General features: G+C 45.7%; 1 protein-coding gene across 2 annotated transcripts in view; it reads right to left on the minus strand.

The window, feature by feature from the left end:
* Positions 1 to 27994, minus strand: part of GALNT16 (polypeptide N-acetylgalactosaminyltransferase 16) — a 102668-nt gene that overhangs the window by 30651 nt on the left and 44023 nt on the right. For both annotated transcript variants that reach the window (XM_070377659.1, XM_005905740.3), the window contains exon 3: positions 1085 to 1242. In XM_070377659.1, coding sequence (XP_070233760.1) covers positions 1085 to 1242 — 158 coding nt within the window. The remainder of the gene's footprint in view (positions 1 to 1084; positions 1243 to 27994) is intronic.

Raw genomic sequence — 27994 nt, forward strand, 5'->3', positions numbered from 1 at the left:
CTCATCTGTGCTCTGAGTTTGGGGCTGGTGGGGTCTTCTCTGAGATGCTGGTAGGTCTGTCTCTCATAGTTCAGGTATCGTTGGAAGACCTCCCTCAAGGGGGCTCCCTGGATTCAGGGCTGCATCAGGACCTGGCCTGACAGTCTGGGGTCCAACAGGAGCTGTGGCCTGGAAGGGGAAGAGCGTGGCTCACCCCACACCCCAGGGTCCGCCAGGGGAGGCCCTGCCCACCACTGCCAACACCTTCTTTGCTGCCCCTACAGACATACGTGTGCAAACACACATACACACACGCATGCACCCCCTGATCCATCTCAGGCTTCTGAGAAGGCTGGGCAGAAGCACTGGGGCAAGAGGAGAGGCCTTCCACCAACCACCACTGGCCTGGATTTGAGGAGTCTTGTTTTAAAATGTGTGTAGCCCCAAGAGGAATTCCGCCCTTAAGTTTCCTGGTGAACACCAGAGAAAGTTCAGAGTCGGGGAGGATGCGGGGAAGGGCAGAGGGGATGCAGGCCAACCCCTCAGTGCCCAGATTTGGGTCAGGGGAGCCTCCAAGCCCTGAGGTCCTGGTCTAGGGCCTCTCCCATCTACCACGCCGGGAGAACAAAGAGCAAGACCGGGAGGCATTTCTGGGAGTTGCTGAGGAAGGGTGGGAGGCAGTGGGGCAGGCAGAGAGCAAGGAAAGTGATGCCTGTGGGGTGGTGCACAGCACCCTACTGTTTGCACAGGGCAGGCAGGGCTGGCGGCCCCGCGGGCACCACCAGCCAGGCACCAGGAACTCCAGGCTCACCCGCCTGCTGCAGACCTCCCCCTGATCTCCTGGCCGGTCACTCTCGCTTGGACTCTGGACTGAGGTACTGAGGGGCCTCTGTGGCCTGGCTTGGCCAGGAGACCCTCAGGAGATCAATGAAACTAAGAGGAGCCAGGAAAACAACAGATAGGAAGGGTTTGTATGTCTCAGGAGCTGGACTGAGTCTGAGGAAATTCTCCTCATTTCTTAAACCCATGTGACTCAAAGAAAAGCCAACTGGGGTCGGCGCTTCCCTCCACCTTTCTTTCTCCACCAGCACAGCAGAGGCCACACCTGTAATGGCGGGTGTCCCGGATGGGCCGGTCAGGGCTCAGCTTGTCGCTCTCCAGCTGGTTGAAGGCATGCTGCCTGTAGGGGTCCTCTCCAGGCTTCAGCTGCTTGGCTGCCAGGTACGCCTTCTCATCAAAGCCTCTGGAGGGTGTTCCTGTCACCTGAGACAAAGGTCAGCATCAGAAAGGCCACAGGCAAGAGGACAAAGGAGCCACTGCGTGGTAAGTACTTATGACAAGGCGGGAGCCAAGCATCACCTCATTTGTACCTGAGCAGGGGATTATTATTTCCCCCATTGTACAGGTGAGGAAACTGAGGCTCGAGACAGTACCCCCACATGTGGGGGCAGGGAGTATCTGGGAACTCTCTGCACTTTCCACTCAATGTTGTGTACCTAAAACTGCTCTTAAAAAGTAAAGCCTATTGGACTTCCCTGGTGGTCTAGTAGTTAAAGAGTTTGCCTGCCAACGCAGGGGACACAGGTTTGATCCCTGGTCCAGGAGGATCCCACATGCTGTGCATCAACTAAGCCCGTGCAGCACAACTACTGAGTCCACGTGCTGCAGCAACTGAAGCTCGGGCGCCTAGAGCCCACCCTGCAACAAGAGAAGCCACTAAAATGAGAAGCCCCAGCCCTGCAAGGAAGCGTAGCCTCCACTTGCCGCAATTAGAGAAAGCCCATGTGCAGCAGTGGAGACCCAGTGCAACCAAAAATAGTAAGTAAATCAATATTAAAACATAAAAATAAAAAAAACCTATTAATAAAAAAGCTCAAGGTCAGAGCTAGTAAGTCTCAGGTTTCTGGAGTCAAAACTGGTCATTCTGACTCGGAAGCCCACACTCTTGACCAGCGCTCTTTGCTGAATGTGGAGATGGTGACACTTTGGAGGGCACCAGATCCCCCAAGATAAGGGGACCACTGAGGGGACCACCAACCAGGCTGGAGGTCACCAAGCAACCGTCAGATGGACAGTCTTCTAGGTATGAACTTGGGCTTGACACTGGGGCTAGGCATGTAGGAGGTGCCTGATCAGTGCAACACCCAGGGCTTGGACAAGGTTCTGCCCAGAGGACCACCTGTGAGGATAGGTGGTGAAGCATCTTCTCCAGGACTCGTGCTTGCTGTTGAAATGGCCCACATCAGACCTCTGGGGTCCCAGGTGCTAAGTGCTGGGAAGTGATGGATGGCGGTTGCTGTGGCCCAGCCCCCCTCCTCTTAGCCACACCCTGCTCTGTGCTCCCAAAGTCCCCCCATGAAAGACACTGGGGAAGGACACATCTGAGATGAATGGTTGGGTTGATGGATCCTGACATCTCATTATTTGAGCCACACTGCTGCCCAATGGTCCCTAGAGTGCCCGGAAATATCACAACTGTGAGTCCATCTCGACTCCACCAGGCAGGAGCTGTGGGCCCGCAGGGGCAGCAGGAAGGTGGGTGAGAGCTGTCCAGAGATAGAACCCCTGCGTGAGAATCCCGCCACAGGCCTAGTGTCTAGAGGGATGGTCCCAGGAAGGCAGCTTGGCCTGCGGAGAGGAAACCAATGTGTTAGGTGATGCTGGGGGGCTTCCACCAGCAGCCCAGGACCTCCACGTTCCCCTGAGAACCTAGAGCTCCAGGGAGTGCCTGCTTCTTTTAGGGCTGCCTCTCTGTAGTGTTCCCGCCTCCTAGGAGCCAGTCCTGAGCTCCCTGAGGTCAGAGCCAGTGAGGGAGATTTCCTCGGGTCCACTGGGCCCAGCCTCATGCCACACACATGCTTCAGATGGTGACGAGGCTGTGGCAGCCGCGCTGTGGTGTTCTGATTTGGTGCCATGCCAGGGGCTGGGCAGATGGGGTGGAGTCCTCATGGACTCAAAATCCATTTCAGGAAAGAGAGAAGGAGGCATGGGAGGAGGAAGAGGGAAGGAGAGAGAAAGGGAGAAGGTTCTGGCTTGAACCTTGAATTGCTAGAAGGACCCAAGCTGTCAACTGTGAAAGTGAGAATGAGGGTTCTTTTGTGTCCTTCCCACCCGGGGAAAGAACGGGTGGTAATTATGCCCCCCACTTCTTCTCAGCCTAGGGGTCAGGGAAATGGAAATCAGCCTCCAGTTGATGGTGGAGGAGCTAAAATAAGAAAAAAAAAATTGCAGAAGCTCTCATAGGGAGAGTATGTTACCAAATTATCCTGCAAGTCAAGTGAGAGAAATAACCATCCCATGCTTATTTATTTAGGACTTATGGCCACCCTGTGGGCTCAGGAAACCCCAAAGCCCTCATCCCACACTCACCCATCACCCCAAAAATATTGATCGAAAGCCACCCATCTACCAGGCACTGGGACACACTTCTAGAAGTTCCAAACATCACCTGATCATTCATTCATTTTATGGATGCTTGAATCCACGCACTCCTTCATCCATCCATCCATTTATTCAGAAAAGCTCCACTGAGCACTTCTTTGCGCCAGAAAGAAGAAGGATTGCTTCTGACACTGTCCTCTGCTGCCTTCCTTGCCTCATTCAAAGTTTCCTTGGGGCCTCAGAGAACGTTGTAGAAGAACATCTCTAGGGAAGTTCCTCTCGGGGCCTCAAAACTGAGCTGCTGCTGGTGCTGCTAAGTCGATTCAGTCGTGTCTGACTCATTGTGACCCCACAGACGGCAGCCCACCAGGCTCCTCTGTCCGTGGGACTCTCCAGGCAAGAATACTGGAGGGGGTCGCCATTTCCTTCTCCAATGCACGCATGCATGGTAAGTTGCTTCAGTCGTGTCTGACTCTGTGTGACCCCATAGACAGCAGCCCACCAGGCTCCTCTGTCCACAGGATTCTCTAGGCAAGAATACTGGAGTGGGTTGCCATTTCCTTCTCTAAAACTGAGCTACACATCTTCAAAGATGCATCAACTGTTCCCTTCCTCAGACCATCACTTCTGATGGTCCTACCCTCCTCCGAGGTTAGACCCTTCACCCGTGACACACCTTTGTGAAGAAGGGCGCCAAGGAAACACAGGCCTGCTCCCTCCAGAGGTCTCAGCTCTGCTTTCCCATTGACCCAGCATCCACAGGGTCTGGAGCTGAAACAGTGGCCCTGAATCAGCTGAGTGGAGGGGAGACTGAGGAAGGGTAAGATGGAACTCTGCACCCAGCCCCTCCCTGGCCTCAGCCCAGTCACCACCCGGAGCTCTTCTCCTGGGCACCTAAGCAGTACACACACACCCCCCATGGCTCACTTCCCTCCAGCTCTTGAACTCTCCTCTCCCTCTGGCCCTGGCCTTTGATCCTGAGACTTCCGGGCCATGACCACCTCTAACTCCATGCCTCAAAATGAATTCTTCATCAGTCCCCAGAGCAGCTGCTTCTGCTGTGCTTCCTGAGGCGGACATGGGCAGTCCCACCCTCTGGGTCCTCCAGGTGATAAGTCCAGGGGTCACCCTTGGTGCCCTCCCATTCCCGGCTCCACAGTCTGATGCAGACCCCAGCCCTGGGTCCCACAGGCAGCTGTTGATGCACATCCCACTAGTGTTGAAGCAACAGGTTATTCACTGAGAGTCTTGTTTGTGTTAACACTGTGCAAGAAGCTGGGAGGATGGAAATCAAAAGGACAGCTCCCAGAAGAGAAATCTAGGGATCTAGATTGCCCGCTTCTCCTCTCCCATCCCACACAGGGCATGGCCATGCAGGATCATGAAGAAGCCTCCATCCTCAAACTTAGATCACCAGTGGCTGGGGAACTGGCCATGGGACCTCATCCACCCTACCTCGGCTGGGGCAAGAGTCCTGTGATGGCACAGGAACCAGGCCCTGGTGAGCTGTGGTCTCCTGTTCTCCCAGCCACACTGCCTACAAAGCACACTGGCGAGGAGTAAAGCATCCTTTGGCTCTAGGCTGCAGGACCATAAGGAGCTATATCTCAATCAGCTTCAGGGACCCGAGATGCTGGACTCAGAGCCAGCAAGAGCAACAGGAGGTGGATGAGGGCACAGGGGCTGTCTGTGGAATTCTTATACCACAAGCCACTGACATCTTGCTTTATGTCTCTTTCTTTTGCACTAAGTTGTGGGCTCCTAGCACCTGGCACATAGTAGGTATTAAGCAGATGTTTACTGAATAAAAGGATGAATGAGTGAGTGAATAAATGAATGAATGGGTGAATGGATACCTAGACAGTGTCCCTGCTCTCACCTTACTTAAAATCATCTGATGAGAAAACCACAGTGAACCTCTGACATAGCACATGGCCCCCAGTGGCTTTTGCCCTCCCTGAGGACGGGCCCCAGAGCTCACAATGGCCCAGGAGACTCCGGGAGCCAATGCCCTGTCCCCTTGTTGGCCTCAGCTTCTACTGTTGCCCCTCTCTGGCTCTGCTCCAGTCACACTGGCTTCCTAATGTTCCCTGAGTCTGCCAGTACCCTTCCCCTCCGCCCCTTTGTTCATTCTGCCTTCTTTCCAGAAGGCTCTTCTCCCAGATGTCTGCATAGCTTGCACCTGCACCCCCTGCAGGGCTCTGCTCAAACCTCACCTCCTTGGTGAGCCTTCCCCAACCACCATCTGTAAAACCCCAGCCCCACACTTGCCTTCCATCCTTCCACCTGCTGTTTCTCCTTACAGTGCTTAGCACCATCGGATATTCTATGTGCATTTTGCTTATCAATGTTATATTGTTGACTGCTTCTTCCCACAAAAATAAAACCTTCACCAGGGCAGGGATTGTCTGTTTCATCTAATGCTGGATCCTGGAGCCCAGAACAGTACCCAATGGGACTCGAAGACAATGGCTAATGAGTATGTGAGTGATGGAGTGATGAGCTGTCATGACCACAAGCATCTCCTGCCCCCACACCACACTCCCCACACTCAGCTAACACAACACTTGGAACTGTAATCGACCAAGACGGTGGCAGGGTAGTTTTTGCCCATTTTAGGGATCTCCTTACTCACATGCTTCTGGCAGGGCTGCTAATCACTTCCCTCCCACCTGACCAATACCTCAGTCACCACCATGAGGTGGGCACAAGACCCAGGCTAAGCTGACCTTGTCACTGCACTCCCAGACACAGGGGACTGGTTCAGAACAGTCATTTGACTTAATCTGGGCTGATAAGAATTGAGACTGAGTGCTGAAGAATTGATGCTTTCGAACTGTGGTGCTAGAGAAGACTCTTGAGAGTTCCTTGGACTGCAAGAAGATCAAACCAGTCAATTCTAAAGGAAATCAACCCTGAATACTCATTGGAAGGACTGATGTTGAAGCTTAAACTACAATACTTTGGCCACATATGCAAAAAGCCAACTTATTGGAAAAAACTCTGATGCTGGGGAAGATTGAAGGCAGGAGGAGAAAGGGGCGGGAGAGCATGAGATGGTTGGATGGCATCACTGACTCGATGGACTTGAGTTTGAGCAAACTCCGGAAGATAATGAAGGACAGGGAAGACTGGCATGCTGAAGCCCATGGGGTTGCAAAGATTTGGACATGACTTAGCAACTGAATAACAACAATAATCAAAATCCACCCTGAGACTTTTCTATGACGTCTTTTTGTTAGCACTGCTAAGCCTGGGAAGTGGGAGTCTTCCTGCCCACAGAAATCTTATCTGGAGAATGAAACCAAGAACAATTAATCAGACCCAAGACATGGAAAGAAAGAGCTCCAATGATATTCTTTGGGGTCCCTGAAGCCAATTATTTCTGATCCAAATTCAGTTTTGTTTTTTTTTTTAATCTTTCTATATCTGTCTACCTACCTACCTTTTTTTTTTCTTTTGAACCAGTTTGAGTTGGCTATTCGCTCAAAAACAAACCTTCAGAGATATCAGTCCTTTGGTCCTTCCAGTGAAAAGAAAACCACTCTCCAAAAGTAAGAAACAAAACTCAAAAACAAAAACCAACAAATGGGCCACCAGTAGCAATGACGCGGTTTGGGTGAAAGCCATCCATTTCAAGATTTTCAAGCTAGTCTCTGCAATCTGGCCCAGGGACTTGAGCCCAGAGCGGGGTGAGGCATTAGTAGCCTTGTCGAGGAGGCAGGGCTGTGTCAGACTTCAGGAAGGGTGGGGGTTGGGGGGAGTCCCCATCTGGACCGTGACTTAAGAGGCCCTCGAGCTGCCACTGTAAGCTCCACTGTTGAAGAGATTAGTGAGTAACAGCCTGATGAGCCTCCCACAGCCCTCCAGCCTCCTCCTGAGAGTTCTTGGTGTTGTTTAAGAAACAGCCTCCCCTCTAGTCTGTGTTTTCAGGAAGTGGCAAATCCAGCACTTCCATGTCCGATAAGGTCAATCATATCTTGAAATTGTTTAAGCTGAAAGAATGACTCTGCTCTATAAACTGGGGAGAATTATTTCTCATTTTTTGGAGACTTTTATTTTCAGTCCCTTACTTCAATTAAACTTTGAAAACCTGCCTGACTTGCATCAGTTTGTTCTTTTTTTCCACCTAGATTTGCTTATTTCTTCTTGACTGCTAAATTTAGGAAACAAACAGCCAAGGGGAAGTTTTAAAATAAGAAAGGAAAATATTTTCCATGTCATTTTCATCAAAAACAGTTCAACCCAAATCTCCAAGCCTTGTAAATTTTCTTTTAAAACATACACATATCCCTAAATTTTAGATTTAAACAACTCTAACTCCTTTTGAATAACTGCTGCCGAATTTCCTTTTACGACCAGTAAAACAGGTACCTGCTGGGTTTGCCTTTCACTAAATTGACTGGAACTGCAAATAAAAAGACTCTGGTCCTTTTTAATGGATGACTCTTGACTTTTTTTTTTTTTCCTGAGGCTGCTTTAAACTCCAAACACCTGGTGAACAAAATATAATTCCCAACCACTCCCGACTGCCCTGGGAACAAAAATCTCATCTGATGCTGTGTCTCACATTAAAAGACTGCCATTCATTAGGAGAGCTGGGAAACAGTGCATGAGTCACCATCTCTGAGAACACGGTCTTGCGTTCCACCTCTCCCAAATGAAAAGGCGGGCCCCCTGAGTGTCTCCGCATGCTGCTGGGTTCTGGGGAAGCAGCCAACTCCGCTTGGACTGCCAGTGCTCCTGCCAGTGCTCCTGCTCAACCAGACAGGATGCTGAGGGCGGCACCAGGCTGGCAATCTCAGCTTGGGCACAGGGGAAGCTTGCCTGGGTTACTGAGCGCCTGCCCCAGACATGTCCCCATCTTCCCTTTCAAATTGCATGTATACCAAGTCGTGTCCAACTCTGTGTGACCCTGAGGACTGTAGCCCACCAGGCTCCTCTGTCCGTGGGATTCTCCAGGCAAGAATACTGGAGTGGGTTGCCATTTCCTTATCCAGAGGATCTTCCTGACCCAGGGATTGACCCTGTGTCTCTTACATCTCTAGCATTCGCAGGCGAGTTCTTTACCACTAGGGCTACCTAGGATGTCCTTTTCAAAAGTAGTCATTTATTATAGGATTACCAGCCTGGGCTTCGAAATCTGATGGCCCTGGGATTGAATGCCAAGTGCTTACTGCTCTCTGGCCTTGGAAAGTCACCTAGCCTTTCTGAGCGTGCTTCTTAATCTGGAAAATGGGGATTACGGTGAGGATTCAAGAAGATAATGTAGATGATGGGTTTAGCACAGTAACTGGCATATAAATTATATATTAATTATCATTAGCTTGCCTGCCTTTTTAGCAGTGGCTCTCAACCCTGGCTGAACATTAGAATCATCTGGGAAGATTTTTAACATCCTAACATCTAGGTCCTACCAAAGACTAACTACATCAAAATCTCTGGAGGTGAGTGGCAAGCATCAGGGGTTCTTAAGGCTCTCCAGATGTTCCAATGTGCCACCAAGGCTGAGCTGCTGCTTCCAGCGAATGCAGGGAGGTGAGCAACTACTAGTCACAAGCTACTGAAATTACAGGACCAAGAGTCTGGAGGGACCTAAGCCATCTCCCCTGACCTCCTCCCAGGAGCAGCACTGTGAGTCTGGTTTTCTGGCCTCTATTTGTACTGACCCAGAGTTTCACCATCAGCAAAGCCAAATGCAGGTCAGCTAGAGCCTCCAAGGTTACTCTAGAAATGCCACCTTGTAACACTTATGTTTCCAGGCCTGGGAGGTTCTAGTTCAATTACATACCAAGGAGCCCAAGGTAGGGGCTGCCTGGGAAGGTAACTTTGAACTTCCAGTTAGATTTCCCACCATGGCCTGACTTCTCCAGGGTGCTGATAACTGCAGAGCTTTATGACATCAGTGGTCTCACCAAGAAAGGGAGTGGGGGCACATTACCCATTCTGAATTAGGGTCCTCCATTCAAGGATGGGACAGGGCACCAGGTCCACTGTTCCAGACCACCTCTGCTCAGATCCAGGAATATGCCAGTCGCAATCAAGCTCTCTGGGTCTCATTTCCCACTCTCTGCTCAGCCCAGAGGCCGTCTAGGGATGGAGGGATTCTAAGGGTGGTCCATGCTAGCAATGTGTGGTGTGAAAGCTCAGTTTCCACCTGCTTATCAGCTTACCCAAGTTGAGTAGAGCATTCCTGGGTCTGTAAGGGGTACCAGAACTCTGGCTGACCCTCCCAGCCACCACTGCTGCAGAGTATGAGGAAAGATTAGGCCTCTTCTAATCTGATACTATCTGCTCACTGAGGGTCTACGATGACCTGGATGCAGTCTTCAAGCAGTCTTGCCAAATAGGTGTTTTTTTAATCCTTATTTTACAGAGGTGGAAACTGAAGCCCAGAGAGGTAAAATAACCAGCCCAAGGTCACACAGCTTCTGATTGGCTGGGTTGGGACTAGAATTGAGGTTGTCTGGCTGCAAAGCCTAAGGACAAAGCTTCCTCGGGGTGCCTTCAGACTACTCCGGGGCCAGATGAGCTTGGCACCCGCCTTCCGACTCTGAGTCCCTCAGCTCCCAAGCAAGCTGGCCTTCAGTGCCTGGACCACAAACAGGCCCTGACAAGCACAAGTTAGGGGTGGCCTCCCTCCTGGGCTCAGGGTTCAGAGCATCAGTTCATGGCTTTAATGGGGACCTGCCCAGTGCTGTCATCTCTTGGCCTGACATGAGGATGGAAACATTTCTTTGCTTAGGGCTAGAAAGAACACGGAAAAAATGAGAAGTAGAAGAGCTTGTATTACTCAGACCTAAATAGCACATAACCAGATTTCCTCAGGTCAGCTCAGGCTCTCCTTAGTCTTTCCAGCCAGGGACACCCTCAGGGTCTTGGTGGACTTCAGCTGCCGTCACAGTTCAAGGGGGACAAAACTGATTTCCAATCAGATTCTTGTCTGCTGGATTGTATCAATCCTCCAAACAACATTGCCACACTCTGTGGCTGAGAGCAAGGAGGCCAGCAAAGAGAACTGCTGTGACGGCTCTCAGGGCTCCCCAGGCCCAACACACACCCTCCCCGCCAACATGCGGTATAGGTCCCCACCTCGTTCTGCTCCAGTAACCAAGTGTAGTATGTCACTGTTTGTAAGTTATTGCACTTCTGGTGTTTTATACTCCGAATCTATTGAACTTGAACTTGTCAGATATTAATTGGAAAAATAAAGCAATAATGGGTCACGTAACAGGGCTTTCCTGGTGGCTCAGGTGATAAAGAATCTGCCTGCAATGCAGGAGACTCGGGTTCCATCCCTGGGCTGGGAAGTTCCCTGGAGAAGGAAATGGCAACCCACTGCAGTATTCTTGCCTGGGAAATCACATGGACAGAGGAGCCTGGTGGGCTACAGTCCATGCGGTCACAAATAGAACACTGAGGGTTACAGTAGCCTCCACTGAGATTGGGACCAGCTGGGCCAGGATCAAATTCTATCCATTAGACTCAGTAAGGCCCTGACCACGGGGTGGGCACCTTAGTTTGAGACACTTTTCAGCACAGAGAGCCAAATTAGAGCCAATAGTGGCTGAGGCAGTACATTATTGGCATTGTGGGTCAAGTTCAGAAATACATTACCTGTTGTTCATGACTAATGTGATTAAACAATTAGGTTAGACCCATCAATAGGAGAAAGCAGGACAGAGACAGACGTTTAAAATCAAGTTAAATGGAAAGAAAAAGGAGGCAGGGAAGGGGAACTGGAAAAAGCAGTCTGCCTCCTGGGTGACTTTCTTAAAGAGCCACTGCCGGGGTGGGTACAACTTATCCTCTCAGCAGGACCATGCCCCAGGACTGGCCCTCCCCTGCAGCCCAGCATTTTATCTAAGTACAATATACTAAGTGGCTGTAAAGTCTGGAAACAGGGATAATAGTAATATTTTTTAATGGATAGAGACATTTTGATGACTTCTGGGATACGCCAAAGATGTGGTTTTATTCAGTGAGAAATCAGAGACACAGATCATCTGATTACAGATGCATGTGTTGGGATCCAGGGCAGTGCGGTCTTATGTACCGTATTCGTTGCAGCTCTGCACAGTGCACCGAACCATACGTTGTTAATGAGCAACAGCGAACAACCATTTCATGCAATCTAAATGAGCCACTTACTATATATGCTCATCCATGTTTTCGTAGATGTCCACCCCGTGGCTAAACAGAATCTTAAAGAGAAAATGCAGTTCATTCTTGAAAAAGCTTCAGTGATATTAAGATACACATTTTCCCTGACTTAATCTACAAACTCAGGGCAATCCGACTAACAGCAAATAACAACTGTGTTGGGGGTGGGGGGGCGGTGGTAAGGATTCAGCTAGGAGAGTTTAAACATGAGTGAACAAACAGTGAAAATCTGAAAAAAATAAAGATAGAGAAATAGACCTACCAGATATTAAGACATATCAAAGTCTGTAGATTTTGTATGGCAAGACACTACTGGCATAATACCAAACAGATCAGTAAAAGAAAATGGAGAGATCAGAAATAGATCCAAGTAAATATGAAGGGTTGTCATAAGATACAGTTGCATTTCAAATGGCAGGGGGAAGGGGAAGGATGTGCTATTCAGTGAATGATGTTAGCAATGCAACGAGATGCCACAGAAACAAAGAAAGCTGAATGCATTTCCCAAACCAAAATTAATTCTAGGTGGCTCAAAAAATTTTAATTTAAAAAAGGAACTGAGAAGTGTAAAGAGAAAATTGCTTACTTTTTATTCTATTTTTTGGCAATCTTCAACATAAAATTCAAATGTTATTTTTAAAACTACATAAAGACTTTTAAAACTAGAAATACCAGAAAGTCAAGATACAAATATCGCACTGGGAAAAAAGTATATTAGCCAAATATATGCCAAAGAACTAACTTCTTTAATATACAAAGAGCTCTTATGAATCAAAGAGCCAACAATTCACAAGAAATGTAGACATACTACAAACTACAAATGGTGGAGAGGGTGCAGAGAAAAGGGAGCCCTCCCACACTGTTGGTGGGAATGTAGGTTGGTGCAGTCACTATGGAAAACAGTATGGAGTGACTGATTGAGGGACAGTCTCTCAGGAGGTACCTCAAAAAAACTGAAAATAAAACTATTAATACCATATGACCCAGCAATCCCACTCCTGGGCAAATGTCCAGGTACAACTATAACTCAAAAAGATACAGGCACCACTATGTCCATAGCAGCACCATTCACAATAGCCAAGACATGGAAGCAGCCTAAATATCCATCAACAGACGACTGGATAAAGATGTGGCACATATACACAATGGAGTATTATTCAGACATAAGAAGGAATGAAATAACACGATTTGCAGCAACATGGATAGATCTAGAGATTATCATACTAGGCCAGAAAGAGAAAGACAAATACCGTATCAGTTCAGTTCAGTTCAGTCACTCAGTCGTGTCCGACTCTTTGCGACCCCATGAATCGCAGCACGCCAGGCCTCCCTGTCCATCACCAACTCCCGGAGTTCACTGAGACTCACGTCCATCGAGTCAGTGATGCCATCCAGCCATCTCATCCTCTGTCGTCCCCTTCTCCTCCTGCCCCCAATCCCTCCCAGCATCAGAGTCTTTTCCAATGAGTCAACTCTTCGCATGAGGTGGCCCAAGTACTGGAGTTTCAGCTTCAGCATCATTCCTATGATGATACACCGTATGGTATCACCTATATGTGGAATGTAAAATATGACACAAATAAACCTATCTATGAAACAGATACACAGATGTAGAAAATAGACCTGTGGTGGCCAAGGTGGGCTGAGTCGGGGAGGGATGAGCTCAGAGCTTGGGGTTAGTAGATGCAAACTCTTCCTAGAATGGATGCACAACAAGGTCCTACACTATAGCACAGAGAACTGCTGTCAACATCCTGGATAAACTATAATGGAAAAGAATATTTAAAAGAATATAGGGACTTCCCTGGTGGTTCAGTGGTTAAGAATCTACCTGCCAATGCAGAGGACACGGGTTCAATCCTTGGTATGGGAAGTAGGATCCCACATGCCACAGGGCAACTAAGCCTGTGCACCACAACAACGGAGCCCACAGCCTAGAGCCCGTGCTCTGAAGCAAGAGAAGCCACTGCCATCAGGAGCCTGTGCACCACAACCATAAAGCAGCCCCTGATCACTGCAGCTAGAAAAAGCCTGTGCACAGTAATGAAGACGCAAAACAGTCATACATAAATATTATTTTAAAAGATGCCACCTAATTACCAGGCTTCAGTTTCTTAAAAATTAAAAAAAAAAAGAAATGTAGATGTAAAAGTTTGTATACATGGCTGTAAACTACCACCCTGCTTATTTAACTTATATGTACATCATGTGAAATGCTGGGCTGGATGAATCACAAGCTGGAATTAAGATTGCCAGGAGAAACTTCAAGAATTTCAGATATGCAGATGACACCACTCTAAGGGCAGAAAGTGAAGAGGAACTAAAGAGCCTCTTGATGAAGGTAAAAGAGGAGAGAGAAAAAGCTGGCTAAAAACTCAACACTCAAAAAACTAAGATCAAGGCATCTGGTCCCATCACTTCATCCCAAATAGAAGGGGAAAAAATGGAAGCAGTGACAGACTTTATTTTCTTAGGCTCCAAAATCATGATAACTACACCATGAAATTAAAAGATGTCTGCTCCTTGGAAGGAAAGCTATGACAAAACTAGACAGTATATTAAAAAGCAGAGACACCACTTTGCCAACAAAGGTACATCTAGTCAAAGCTATGGTTTTTCCAGTAGTCATGTATGGATGTGAGAGTTGGACCATAAAGAAGGATGAATGATGAATTGATGCCTTCAGATTGTGGTACTGGAGGAGACTCTTGAGGGTCCCTTGGACTGCAAGGAGATCAAACCAGTCAATCCTAAAGGAAATCAATCAACCCTGATTATTCATTGAAAGAACTGATGCTGAAGCTAAAGCTCCAATACTTTGGCCACCTGATGTGAAGAGCTGACTTACTGGAAAAGACCCTGATGCTGGGAAAGACTGAAGGCAAAAGGAGAAGGGGACAACAGAGGATGAGATGGTTAGATGATATCACCAACTCAATGGACATGAATTTGAGCTAACTCTGGAAGACACCGAATGGCAGGGGAACCTGGCATGCTGCAGTCCATGTGGTCACAAAGAGTCAGACATGACTTACAACTGAACAACGACAGACATAAAAGACGTCAACAAGTAGTCTGTAGAAATATGACATACAAATGATCAACAATAAATGATAGATGTTCAATGTCACTGATTATTAAATAAATACAAGTTAAAACAAGATACAACTTATTGCCAATTTAGTAAGTCAGTTCAGTCGCTCAGTTGTGTCTGACTCTTTGTGATCCCATGGACTGCACACACCAGGCTTCCCTGTCCATTCCAACTCCTGAAGCTTGCTCAAACTCGTGTATCACGTCGGTGATGCCATCCAACCATCTCATCCTCTGTTGTCCCCTTCTCCTCCCACCCTCAATCTTTCCCAGTATCAGGGTCTTTTCCAACGAGTCAGCTCTTCACATCAGGTGGCCAGAGTTTTGGAATTTCAGCTTCAGCATCAGTCCTTCCAATGAATATTCAGGACTGATTTCCTTTAGGATGGACTGGTTGGATCTCCTTGCAGTCCAAGGGACTCTCAAGAGTCTTCTCCAACACCACAGTTCAAAAGCATCAGTTCTTCAGCACTCAGCTTTCTTTATAGTCCAACTCTCACATCCATATGTGACTACTGGAAAAACCATAGTTTTGATTAGACAGACTTTTGTCATCAAAGTAATGTCTCTGCTTTTAATATGCTGTCTAGGTTGGTCATAGCTTTTCTTCCAAGGAGCAAGCATCTTTTAATTTCATGGCTGCAGTCACCATCTGCACTGATTTTGGAGCCCCCAAAATAAAGTCTCTCACTGTTTCTATTGTTTCCCCATCTATTTGCCATAAAGTGATGGGACTGGATGCCATGATCTTAGTTTTTTGACTGCTGAGTTTTAAGTAGCTTTTTCACTCTCCTCTTTCACTTTCATCAAGAGGCTCTTTAGTTCTTCTTTGCTTTCTGCCATACTGCTAAGTTGCTTCAGTCATGTCCGACTCTGTGCGACCCCAGAGACGGTAGCCCACCAGGTTCCCCCGTCCCTGGGATTCTCCAGGCAAGAACACTGGAGTGGGTTGCCATTTCCTTCTCCAATGCATGAAGGTGAAAAGAGAAAATGAAGTCACTCAGTCATGTCCGACTCTTAGCGACCCCATGGACTGCAGCCCACCAGGCTCCTCCATCCATGGGACTTTCCAGGCAAGAGTCCTGGAGTGAGGTGCCATTGCCTTCAAGGGTGGTGTTAATCTGTGTATCTGAGGTTATTGATATTTCTCCCAGCAATCTTGATTCCAGTTTGTGGAAATTTAGTAAATTCAAAGCTAATTATTACTATAATGTATTTTGAAAGCTTGAAGAAATAGGAGCCCTTATATGTTGGTGGATTATCAACCAATATGACTAAGGCTGACAACATCAGCATTTTTAAAAAATATTTACTTATTTGGGGGGTCAGGTTTTAGTTGCAGCACTCGGGCTCTCCAGTTGTGGTGCACAGGCTCCAGAGCACACAAGCTCAGTAGTTGTGGTTCGAGGGCTTACTTGCCCCACGGCGTGTGGGATCTTAGTTCCCTGACCAGGAATTCAACCCACATCCCTTGCATTGCAAGGTGAATTCTTAACCACTGGACTACCAGGGAAGTTCCAACACCAGCATTTTAAATGCTATTAATGCCATTTGACTCAGTAGAAGTTTCAAATTTATATAAACATATACCTGATTTTCCTGAGACGGTCCTAGTATTATTTCCTGAGTGTACTCTCAGGACCCCCTCTGATTTAGAACTTGTGTTAGTTTATGTGACAGATTATATGATCACCTTACATTTCTAGATATTAACTCTATAATTAAACTCACATGAGTATTTGAAATGTACAAGTACCTTAATTACAGTAGCATTTATTTAAAATACTGGAAACAATTAAAATGTCCATCAGTAGAGGACTGATTAAATTACAGTTTATTCTTACCATAGAATTCTAAACAAATGTTAGGAGGAATAAGTTATGTATGAATATTGTGATTCATTTTGTATAAAGAGTTCATAAATATATGCATATATAAATGCATAGATCTATTTGCAAAAATATATAGTAGAGTTTCAGGCTTCTTTCATAGCTCAGTTGGTAAAGAATCTGCCTGCAATACAGGAGACTTGGGTTTGATTTCTGAGTCAGGAAGATCCCCTGGAGAAGGAAATGGCAACCCACTCCAGTATTCTCACCTGGAAAATCCCATCGACAGAGGAGCCTGTCAGGCTACAGACCATGGGATGGCAAGGGTCGGACACAACTTAGAGACTAAACCACCACCATGGTAGAGTGCTAAATAGTGGTCATTCCAGCAAGTGGCACTTCCAAGAGTGGGCTGGAAAATGAAGGAATTTTACCTTTTCCTTTATACAAATAAATACAAAAGTATTTATTCTTTTCAGTTCAGTTGCTCAGTCATGTCCAACTCTTTGCGACCCCATGAATTGAAGCACACCAGGCCTCCCTGTCCATCACCAACTCCCGGAGTTCACTCAAACTCATGTCCATCAAGTTGGTGATGCCATCCAGCCATCTCATCCTCTGTCGTCCGTTTCTCCTCCTGCCCCAATCCCTCCCAGCATCAGGTTCTTTTCCAATGAGTCGACTCTTCGCATGAAGTGGCTAAAGTATTGGAGTTTCACCTTCAGCATCAGTCCTTCCAATGAACACCCAGGACTGATCTCCTTTAGGATGGACTGGTTGGATCTCCTTGCAGTCCAAGGGACTCTCAAGAGTCTTCTCCAACACCACAGTTCAAAAGCATCAATTCGTCGGTGCTCAGCTTTCTTCACAGTCCAACTTTCACATCCATACATGACCACAGGAAAAACCATAGCCTTGACTAGACGGATCTTTGTTGGCAAAGTAATATCTCTGCTTTTCAATATGCTATCTAGGTTGGTCACAACTTTCCTTCCAAGGAGTAAAGGTCTTTTAATTTCATGGCTGCAGTCACCATCTGCAGTGATTTTGGAGCCCAGAAAAATAAAGTCTGACACTGTTTCCACTGTTTCCCCATCTATTTCCCATGAAGTGATGGGACCAGATGCCATGATCTTCGTTTTCTGAATGTTGAGCTTTAAGCCAACTTTTTCACTCTCCACTTTCACTTTCATCAAGAGGCTTTTTAGTTCCTCTTCATTTTCTGCCATAAGGGTGGTGTCATCTGCATATCTGAGGTTATTGATATTTTTCCCAGCAATCTCGATTCCAGCTTGTGCTTCTTCCAGCCCAGAATTTCTCATGATGTACTCTGCATATAAGTTAAATATAAGTTTAACTCTGCATATAAGTTAAATAAGCAGCCTTGATGTACTCCTTTTCCTATTTGGAACCAGTCTGTTGTTCCATGTCCAGTTCTAACTGTTGCTTCCTGACTTGCATAGAAGTTTCTCAAGAGGCAGGTCAGGTGGTCTGGTATCCCATCTCTTTCAGAATTTTCCACAGTTTATTGTAATCCACACAGTCAAAGGCTTTGGCATAGTCAATAAAGCAGAAATAGATGTTTTTCTGGAACTCTCTTGCTTTTTCCATGATCCAGCGGATGTTGGCAATTTGATCTCTGGTTCCTCTGCCTTTTCTAAAACCAGCTTGAACATATGGAAGTTCACGGTTCACGTACTGCTGAAGCCTGGCTTGGAGAATTTTGAGCATTACTTTACTAGCATGTGAGATGAGTGCAATTGTGTGGTAGTTTGAGCATTCTTTGGCATTGCCTTTCTTTGGGATTGGAATGAAAACTGACCTTTTCCAGTCCTGTGGCCACTGCTGAGTTTTCCAAATTTGCTGGCATATTGAGTGCAGCACTTTCACAGCATCATCTTTCAGGATTTGAAATAGCTCAACTGGAATTCCATCACCTCCACTAGCTTTGTTCGTAGTGATGCTTTCTAAGGCCCACTTGACTTCACATTCCAGGATGTCTGGCTCTAGGTGAGTGATCACACCATCATGATTATCTGGGTTGTGAAGCTCTTTTTTGTACAGTTCTGTGTATTCTTGCCACCTCTTCTTAATATCTTCTGCTTCTGTTAGGTCCATACCATTTCTGTCCTTTATAGAGCCCATCTTTGCATGAAATGTTCCCTTAAAAGCCAGATGAACCTTAATTCTGTACCTAAAAGAGTTGAGCTAATTACTGTCATCATCAACATAAACATTTCAGAGTGAATTTCAGAATAAATAAACTGATGAAAAGTAAGCCCTTCCTCAGCTGTAACAATCTGGGGAAGAAGTTTCAGATGGAGAGGAGAAGGGAAGTTTAAGGGAGGAAAAGTAATTTTCCTCTATCCTTCTGAGATCTTAGCTGAGACCCTTGATATAAAAGAGATATGAAGGATTCTGGGACCCAATTCCAAGGTGCAGGGGGTTTTCCCCAAACCACCAATGAGCAATTCTTGGACACCAGCTGGGTGTCCTACCATTCAACTCAATCCTGACACCATCTACCTAGAGGTGGTATCAGATTCCACAGGTTGAAGGCTCAGTCCCACAAGACTGCCTTCCACTTCAGACACAATTGCAAGCCCAGACTGTTACTTGTGCTTCTGACCTACTGGCTAAAAACCACAAGTTCCTACAGCCCCCTCATTGGGTTCAATTAATTTGCTAGAGCACCTCACCAAATTCATTAGATTACCAGTTTATTACAAAGGATATTGAAGGAAACAAATCAATAGCCAGATGGAGACAGTACAAAAGGTGAGGGAACGGGTGGCTGTTGCAGGAGAATTCAACATTCAGATGATGCTTGAGACCCAGCTTGATTTCTCCCCAAAGTGAGACTCAACAACTAAAAATAGGATGTGGGGAAAATGCTAAGAAGCCAAACCCTGGTCAAGGCCATTAACCTCAACTGTACTCAAGGAACCAACCCCGAAAATACACTCTGAAGAGATTGGTCCTCAGGCTCATGGGCGACTGGTGTCATTTCCTTTTTGTTCATTCTATTCATTTTATGCTTTTTTAGCCTTTTAAAGGGCTTCCCAGATGGCTCAGTGGGAAAGAATCTGCCTACAATGTAGCAGACATGGGTTCGATCCCTGGTTTGGGCAGATCCCCACATACCATGGGGCAACTAAGCCCATGCGCCACAACTACTGAGGCCAAGCTCTAGAGCCCATTCTCCACAACAAAAGCCAACAAATGAGAATTAGCCTCCAATTAAAATAAATAAATTTTAAAAAATAAAAAGAGAAGCCCATGCACTGCAACTCGAGAGAATACTCTGCTTGGCCACAACTAGAGAAAGCCCGTGGGCAGCAGTGAAGACCCAGCACAGACTTAAAAAAAAAAAAAGTGTCTGGTGTTGAGTGCTTAACTTAGTAACTTGGTTGAAAGGGGCAGGCAGGCCAAGGAGGGCTTCGAAGAGCTGTCGGTCGAGTTTCTCAGGCTAGCTCACAAGCCACTCTGCAGAGCCTGGGTTAACCTCTGAGTACAGCAGTTTCCACAGCTGCAGAAAGAAGGTGATGACACTTACCACCCAGAAGTATCAAGTGTGTTTTATACAATCACCACATCCGGGCCACAGGAGGCCCTCACAAAATGACTGTATAAAAGGAGGGGGGTTGAGCAAGATGGACCCCGAGGCGTCTTCCACCTTGAACATTAAATGAACTATATCCATTCACTTCATCATTCTTCAAGACATATTTATTGCAGATTGTAGAGAACCTTTAAAGAGCCAAGAGCGTCTTCTTATGCGACCTTGATACACAGTAGGTGCTCGGGGGTGTTTGCCACATGAGGAAGGTGTACATTGTGTCCCAGAGATCCCAGTTCCGTGGGAGCTGGAGGAATGACCAGCAACTCTGATTGTCACCAAAATTCTCTGTGCTCCTTCTGGGGCCTTGAGTTTGGACAGGAGGTAAGAATACAAAGGCTATCTAGAATGGAGAAGCTGCAGGAAGCAAGTTAACCTGAGACCACCACTGGTAACTTCTGCCAAGTGCATGGACTAGGCAGATGGGCCTAGTTTGGGTCCAAGAGGAACAGAAATGTGTGTTTTATTGTGGTTTGAGAGTCATTTGTGGAAAATGACATTATGGTGGGTTTATGACGGATTGTGCTTTTCTTCCTCGACTAATATCTTTGACTCATATTAAGTTGTTTTTAAGTTTCCTGAAAGTTATTAAATTAGCACCTTTTTGGAAAACAGTCCAGCAGTACATTTCTAGTGCTATATCTTTTGGCACATGGCCTTTTCTATTTTATTCTGTCCATTATCTTCCCCTAGTCATGGCAGGGTACCAAATGGGCTCCAAATCTCCCATATATTCAGAATATTTAAATTTAACCTTTGGAAGAAGGGAGTGATGTATAAATATGCCTTCTCATCTCATATTCCTGTTTTAATCATATAATTGCATGCGTGTGTGCTAAGTCGCTCTAGTCATGTTCAATTCTTTGTGACCCTATGGACTGTAACCTGTCAGGCTCTTTTGTCCATGGGATTCTCCAGGCAAGAATACTAAAGTGGGTTGCCATGAGCTTGTCCAGGGTACTTTCCCAGCCCAGGGATCAAACCTGTGTCTCCATCCTAAGGAAATTATTAAGAAAGGATTCCATTTATAATAGCAAAATTGTGGAGGAAAATCCCATAAATTTACAGTAATAGGGAATTGGTTCAATAAATTTTGGTATACCCTTTCGATAAAACACATTGCAATTTTTCTTAAAAGTTGTAGAAATGTATTTTTGTAACACGGAAAGATGTTCACCATACACGGTTATGTGAAAAAAGCAGGCCACAAATTAATATGTGCATTAATTCCATTTTTGTTTATCTAGATGTTCTAATTTGTCTTAATGAATAATTATTACCTGTGAAATCAAGAAAAATACCATTAGCAGTATTAGCCATGAAAGCTGTGCAGCAGCACAGAATATTACTTGTACAATAATGGGAGGAAAGAGCAGGATAAAAATTGTATATTCTGTGATTGCAGTTATGTAAAAATTATGGAGCTTGACAAGAAAGGCATATTGAAAAATAAAAACAGCTATTTGTTAGGATGGGGAGATTATGGGTGATTTTCCATCCTTTTGGTTAATACTATGTTTATGTAATTTTTCTTTTTCAACTGGAGAAAAAAAACTTCTAGACTTTTTCCTCTAGCCTCTCCCCTGCTTAGAAGGGTTGTCTTTAGGGAACGCAAGGCTGCTTACTAAAAATAATGCCTTAGAATGGGCCTAGCTCTTTGCAGCTTCCCTTACTTCTGCTGGGTGAAGTCTGTCATGAAGAGTCCTTCTGTTTTAACCCTGTACATCTCTACCCTACTGCTTCTCAGACCTGACCCCTGACCCCAAGCACCCAGATGCTACTGAGCTAACCAGCCTGTTTTGGCTTATTTTAGACCCCATGGATCAAACTTGCCAGCTCTGAACCTTAATGTCTCAGGGTCTTGCAGGGGCAGAATGAACACCTAATACACACCACTGAAAGTGGATGGACACGTTTAACACCTCCTGGAACACGATGCTTGCATACACAGCTCTCCAGAGTGCATTCCTTTGGGGAAAACAACTTGGCAAACGTATTGAAAGCCTTTAAAGCATTTTCAACGCTTGGTCTGGCAATTCTGATCCTAGGGTGATATAAAATAATAAGTATATGAAGATATGGGTACACAGATATACCGTTCAATATATTTCATACTAGTAAAACATTGGAAATAATCTCAATGTCCAACAATGGGATGTGATAAGGTTGCCATGTAAGATGCAGGTTGCCCAGACCAATAAAAACACAGTTATATAAAAAAATGATTCATTTTTATCTGAAATTCCAATTTACCTGGATATCTTATATTTTTATTTCCTAAATCTAGCACACATTCATATAATAGAATACTACGTAGCCATTAAAACTTGTAATTTTTAGAGCGGTGGCTTTCAAATTGTGTTTCTTCTTTCCCTATGCTCTAGCTAGAACATCTCATCTTTTATTTATTTTATATTTTAACCTTCTGTATAACATGTGGTTTGAAAATAAGGGTTCTGTTACCAAAAGGAGGTTGAAAAACACTGTTTTAGAAAACTATTTAACAATGGGAGATGGTGGTTTAAAATAATAAGTAGAAAAATTGATGTTAAAAATCAGTATGATTCTAGGCTTGCATATGTATTCATGCTCACTCGTGTCAGACTCTTTGCAACCCCAGTGACTGTAGCCCACTAGGCTCCTCTGTCCATGGGATTTTCCAGGCAAGAATACTGGAGTGGGTTGCCATTTCCTTCTCCAGGGGATCTTCTCGACCCAGGGATCAAACCTCCATCTCCTACATTGGCAGGTGGATCCTTCGAGCCACCTGGCAAACCCAGGTTTGCATATACACAGGCACTTATGTGAAAGAGAGGATGAGAGAGTGTGAGAGAAAGATCCAAACACTCTGGAAAAATCCTTAAAAAAAAAAGTTATTATCTCTGGCTGTTGGGATTATAGGTGATTTTTAGTTTTCTAGAAGATTTTTTCAGTTTTCTATGCTGAACTAAATGCATTCATTTTGAAAAAATTACTATTAGAAATATCTATGCTCTCAGATGATATACGTATGTTACATTATTAAGCCTCTGTATGTGTGATTCTTCAATTTTGGAGTCATGAACTTTGGGAGCTAATGAAATCTCTCTGTCCTAGTCTTAGAAGGTCTCACAGAAAATTCCACATACAACCCCCCGCTGCATCTTTGCTTGTTAAGAATCCCTCCTTTAGACTCTAGATTGCCATTCATTTACTCTAACTCCTCACAAAGCTACTTTGTCCCTGTGGCAGTCGTTCTTCAACTTTCTGGGGCAGTGGTCTCATACCTGCTCTGAGATCCTACTTGAAGCTGTGGGGAAAAAAAACACATGAACCCAAATGCCGCGGCTGCAGGCGGTTGCTGAGGCTCACAAACTCCCTGAGGTCCATTCTCAGACTCCAGGTCAGAACCTCTGGCATACTCGCAAGCTTCTGGCACTCACTGGAGCCCTGACTTGGCTAATTCCCTTTAGGACGAAACTGGTTAAATATAGACTTTGAAAAAAGGGACAGAGCCAGGGATAGAATGTAGCTCAGCACTCCCAGGGCACTGTCACACAGCAAGCACTGCAAAAGCACTGTGTATGAGGGTGTGTGTGTATGTGAGAGAGAGAGAGAGAGGGATGTAGAAGAGTTTCTTGCATCCTGGGTGCTGCCGAAAAGCATTAGAGTTGAGAGAATTCCTCAGACAGGAAGAAGAACCAGAAGGGAGATCCAGAGTTGGTACCTCTTGCTTTGTATGATCTGTGACCCTGGCATGGATGAAAGGGGCAGGGAGAGGGTGTGGGAGCGGAGTACAGAGTATTGTGTCAACTCCAAGTTTGCCACCCACTCCTTTTAATAGCTCTTAAGCAGCTATTTAAATAACATGAACCAACCTCTTTTATGGCCCTGAAAACCAAGCAGGGGGGTGCGGGAGCAGGGAGCAATTGACAAGGCCTGGGGAGAGGGCTGGGAGCCTGGGAGGACAGCCCCATGAAGGGCAGGGTAATTTGGCAATAGCTATTGGAATGTTGAATGCGCAAACCCTCCTATCTCAAAACTCTACATCTTGGCATCTCTTTAAAAAAAAAGAAAAAAACAACTTAACCTACCTACCCCAGGAGGCATGGGCAGGGTATTGTTTTCAAGCACGGCACCCAACACAGTTATCTCTGATCCATTATACATTTTAAACAAAAACATAATCACCAAATGCTATGAACATAATATGAATTTATGTTTCTTTTCCAAGGGAACACACAACAATATTCTGCACAGGGAAAGTTCCAAGCTCAGGTTAAAGCTGCCTCATTTTTTCACCTCATTTCTATGAACTCACAGGATCACAAGACCAGCAAACGCCTACAACAGCCCTATACTGTGGCAGGCATGGGCTTGGAAACTCATGAGAGACCAAAACGGAGGTCCTGCCATTGGGAACACCAGGTGCTTTTTCTCTTTGCTTTTATCTTGACAAAAAGATCTTAAAGTTCATTTGAAAGAATAAACATCTGAAAAGACCCTGACCTCTCTAGAATAGACCACTCTACACACCCACACCCCCAAAGAAGACAAATGACAACGGAACAGATCTGCCTTGCCAGTTATTAAAACTAACTCTAAAGCCGCTATAATCAAAGCAATATGGTACTGGCTGAGGAGAAGACAAGCAGATGAGTGGAACAGAATATAATCTAGAAATAACATATATGAGAGCTCAGTATATGACATATCAGCATTCTGATTCAGTGAGGAAGATAGTTTGACATAGTGTTGACACAACTGGTTACTCTCATGGAAGAAAACAAAATTAAGACTTCTCTTCAGCACAGATACTACAATTGATTCCAGATGACTTTTAAATATAAATATGTAAAAAACAATAAAAACATTATAATAAAATTAGAATAAATGAACATTGAGGATGATTCTTTTGGAAGACAGGAAGCCTTCCTTAAGCCATTAAGGATAAAGTAAATAGATTGGCTTTTATAAAAAGTAAGAATTTTCCTATGGAGAGATACTATTAAGTTCAGAAGACAAATAACATCCTATGATTTAATAATTCACTATTTATTCCACACTTAACAGATAAAAGTTATTCTCTGAAAATATGAAAAAGACAACCCAAATAATAACTAAGCAAAAGATATGGACAATTTCATCAAAGAGGAAATACAAATTGCCAATGAACATATGGAACAATTGATAGGGAGAAAATAAAAATAAAACAACATGTCATTTTCATCTATCAGGTGGGCAAAAATCAAAAAGAATAATAACATCCAGACCTGATAACTGGATGCAGGAAACATAACTAGCAGAAGTGTTCGTGTCCACCACGTGGTGGAAAATGATTTGGCAAGGTGTATTTAAATTCAAAATATACAAAACTTTCCCCAGTGATCCCAGTTTGGGAACTTCATGCAACAGAAATGAAAGTATGAGTGTGTAAAGTCCTACGTATAGGAGTATTTATTATAGCATTATGTATACTGGCAAAGATTTAAAACACCGTGGCTCAGAGGTTAAAGCGTCTGCCTGGAATGCGGGAGATCCGAGTTCAATCCCTGGGTCGGGAAGATCCCCTGGAGAAGGGAGTGGCAACCCACTCCAGTACTCTTGCCTGGAGAATCCCATGGAGGGAGGAGCCTGGTAGGCTACAGTCCATGGGGTCGCAAAGAGTCGGACACGACTGAGCAACTTCACTTCACTTCACTTCAAATGCCTATTAGTGGGGAATGGGTAAACCTCTGTTAAGGCCACTCCAAAGGAGAGGTAGACCTAAGCACACTGTCCTGAAGAGATGGTCCCAATATTTTACAGGGAAAAGCAAGTTGAGGAATCACATATAAGGTGATTCCAATTTCTGTGTAAAGAGAGAGCAAGGGAGCGAAAACTTGCTATATATGTGTGTATGCGAAGATTATGGCATCTGGTCCCATCAGTTCGTGGCAAATAGATGGGGAAACAGTGGAAACAGTGTCAGACTTTGTTTTTCTGGGCTCCAAAATCACTGCAGATGGTGACTGCAGCCATGAGATTAAAAGATGCTTGCTCCTTGGAAGGAAAGTTATGACCAACCTAAATAGCATATTGAAAAGCAGAGACATTACTTTGCCAACAAAGGTCTGTCTAGTCAAGGTTATGGTTTTTCCAGTGGTCATGTATGGATGTGAGAGTTGGACTGTGAAGAAGGCTGAGCGCCGAAGAATTGATGCTTTTGAACTGTGGTGTTGGAGAAGACTCTTGAGAGTCCCTTGGACTGCAAGGAGATCCAACCAGTCCATTCTGAAGGAGATCAGCCCTGGGATTTCTTTGGAAGGAATGATGCTAAAGCTGAAACTCCAGTACTTTGGCCACCTCGTGCGAAGAGCTGACTCATTGGAAAAGACCCTGATGCTGGGAGGTATTGGGGGCAGGAGAAGAAGGGGACGACAGAGGATGAGATGGCTGGATGGCATCACTGACTCGATGGACGTGAGTCTGAGTGAATTCCAGGAGTTGGTGATGGACAGGAAGGCCTGGTGTGCTGCGATTCATGGGGTCGCAGAGTCGGACGCGAATGAGCGACTGATCTGATCTGATGCATTTCTATGAGCATAGAGAAAAGAATAGGAAATTCCATGTAGACTCAGGGAGATGGGATTGGAGTGGGGTGGGGAGAAAGGGCAGGAAGAGAGAATTTTAACTTTTTCTTTAGATAGCTCTGTATCATCGGACCTGCTAAAACAGGCGTATGTTGCTTTTGTGACTTTTAAAATCAATAATCCTTTCTAAAGAAGAAATAATATGGGCTTCAATTCTTGATTCTGCCCCTCATGAGCTGTCTGACCTGACATTCTTGCTATAAAATAGGCACAGTTCCTGACTCTCCTCAGGCTCCCGGGAGGATTAAATGAGGTCATGTGAGCAAATTGCTGCCCTAGAGACCAACAGAGGAAAACAAAGCCCAGCAAACATAGGTACTTCATCTGAGGCTATGAATGAGGGAGTGGAAATAGGGCTGTCAGAGTTCCCCAGTTCTCAGGGAAGCCACTGGGGGAAGCCGCTCTTTACTATTGGAGGCTCTACCAAGCTCCGGGAGCTTCCCCAGTGGCGCAGTGTCTGCGAATGCAGGAGAGTTGGGTTTGATCCCTGGGTTGGGAAGATCCCCTGGAGAAGAAAATGGCAACCCATTCCAATATGTTTGCCTGGAAAATCCCATGGACAGAGGAACCTGACAGGCTACAGTCAATGGGGTCACAAAGAGTTGAACACAACTGAGCTACTGAGCACGCACACACACACACACACACACACACACACACCAAGCTCCAGTCCTTCCTGTATCCTCCAGTTGGACCAAGGTTGGGAACAGCCCACAGCCCTAAAACCAAGCACTGATAATTGGCTTTCTCAGGGTTGAGCCTCCCAATGTCCTCAGCCTCTGCTACTGAGCAGTCACTCCTTCCTTCCCCTGTCTGGGAAAGACACCATCCCAGGGTGTCCAGAGTACCAGCCACCTCCTCCACTTCCAGCTTCCACCACCCACCAAGAGCCTAGTCCTCAGCCCTCCTCCCACGGGCCCCAAACTGACACCCAGGACTTCAGAAGCCAGTGAAACTCAGGAGATGGCCTCTAGAAGCAGCCCACCCTCCCTCCCTCCAGCCTCACAGCGGATGCTCTGACCAGTCCACAGGTGCTCCATGACCATCCCCCACATCCACATGCCAAGCTTCTCCTTCAGACTTCAAACGTCACCCTGGACACTGAGTGGGCAAAGGCAAGAATAGCTTTCTGAGAGATCAGAGAATGTCACTTCGATCCCTAGTGACTCCAGAGGTAGCAAAGGAGAGAATGGCTTTAATCTAGTCAGAGTTTCTATTCCGAGTCTATACATTTGTATGAGTACCTGGGTGCATATGTCTGTGTACCGGCTTTCCAGGTGGCTCAGTGGTGAAGAATCCACCTGCCAAACAGGAGATGT

Source organism: Bos mutus, chromosome 10 (assembly GCF_027580195.1).
Source record: "Bos mutus isolate GX-2022 chromosome 10, NWIPB_WYAK_1.1, whole genome shotgun sequence".
Classification (NCBI taxonomy): domain Eukaryota; kingdom Metazoa; phylum Chordata; class Mammalia; order Artiodactyla; family Bovidae; genus Bos; species Bos mutus.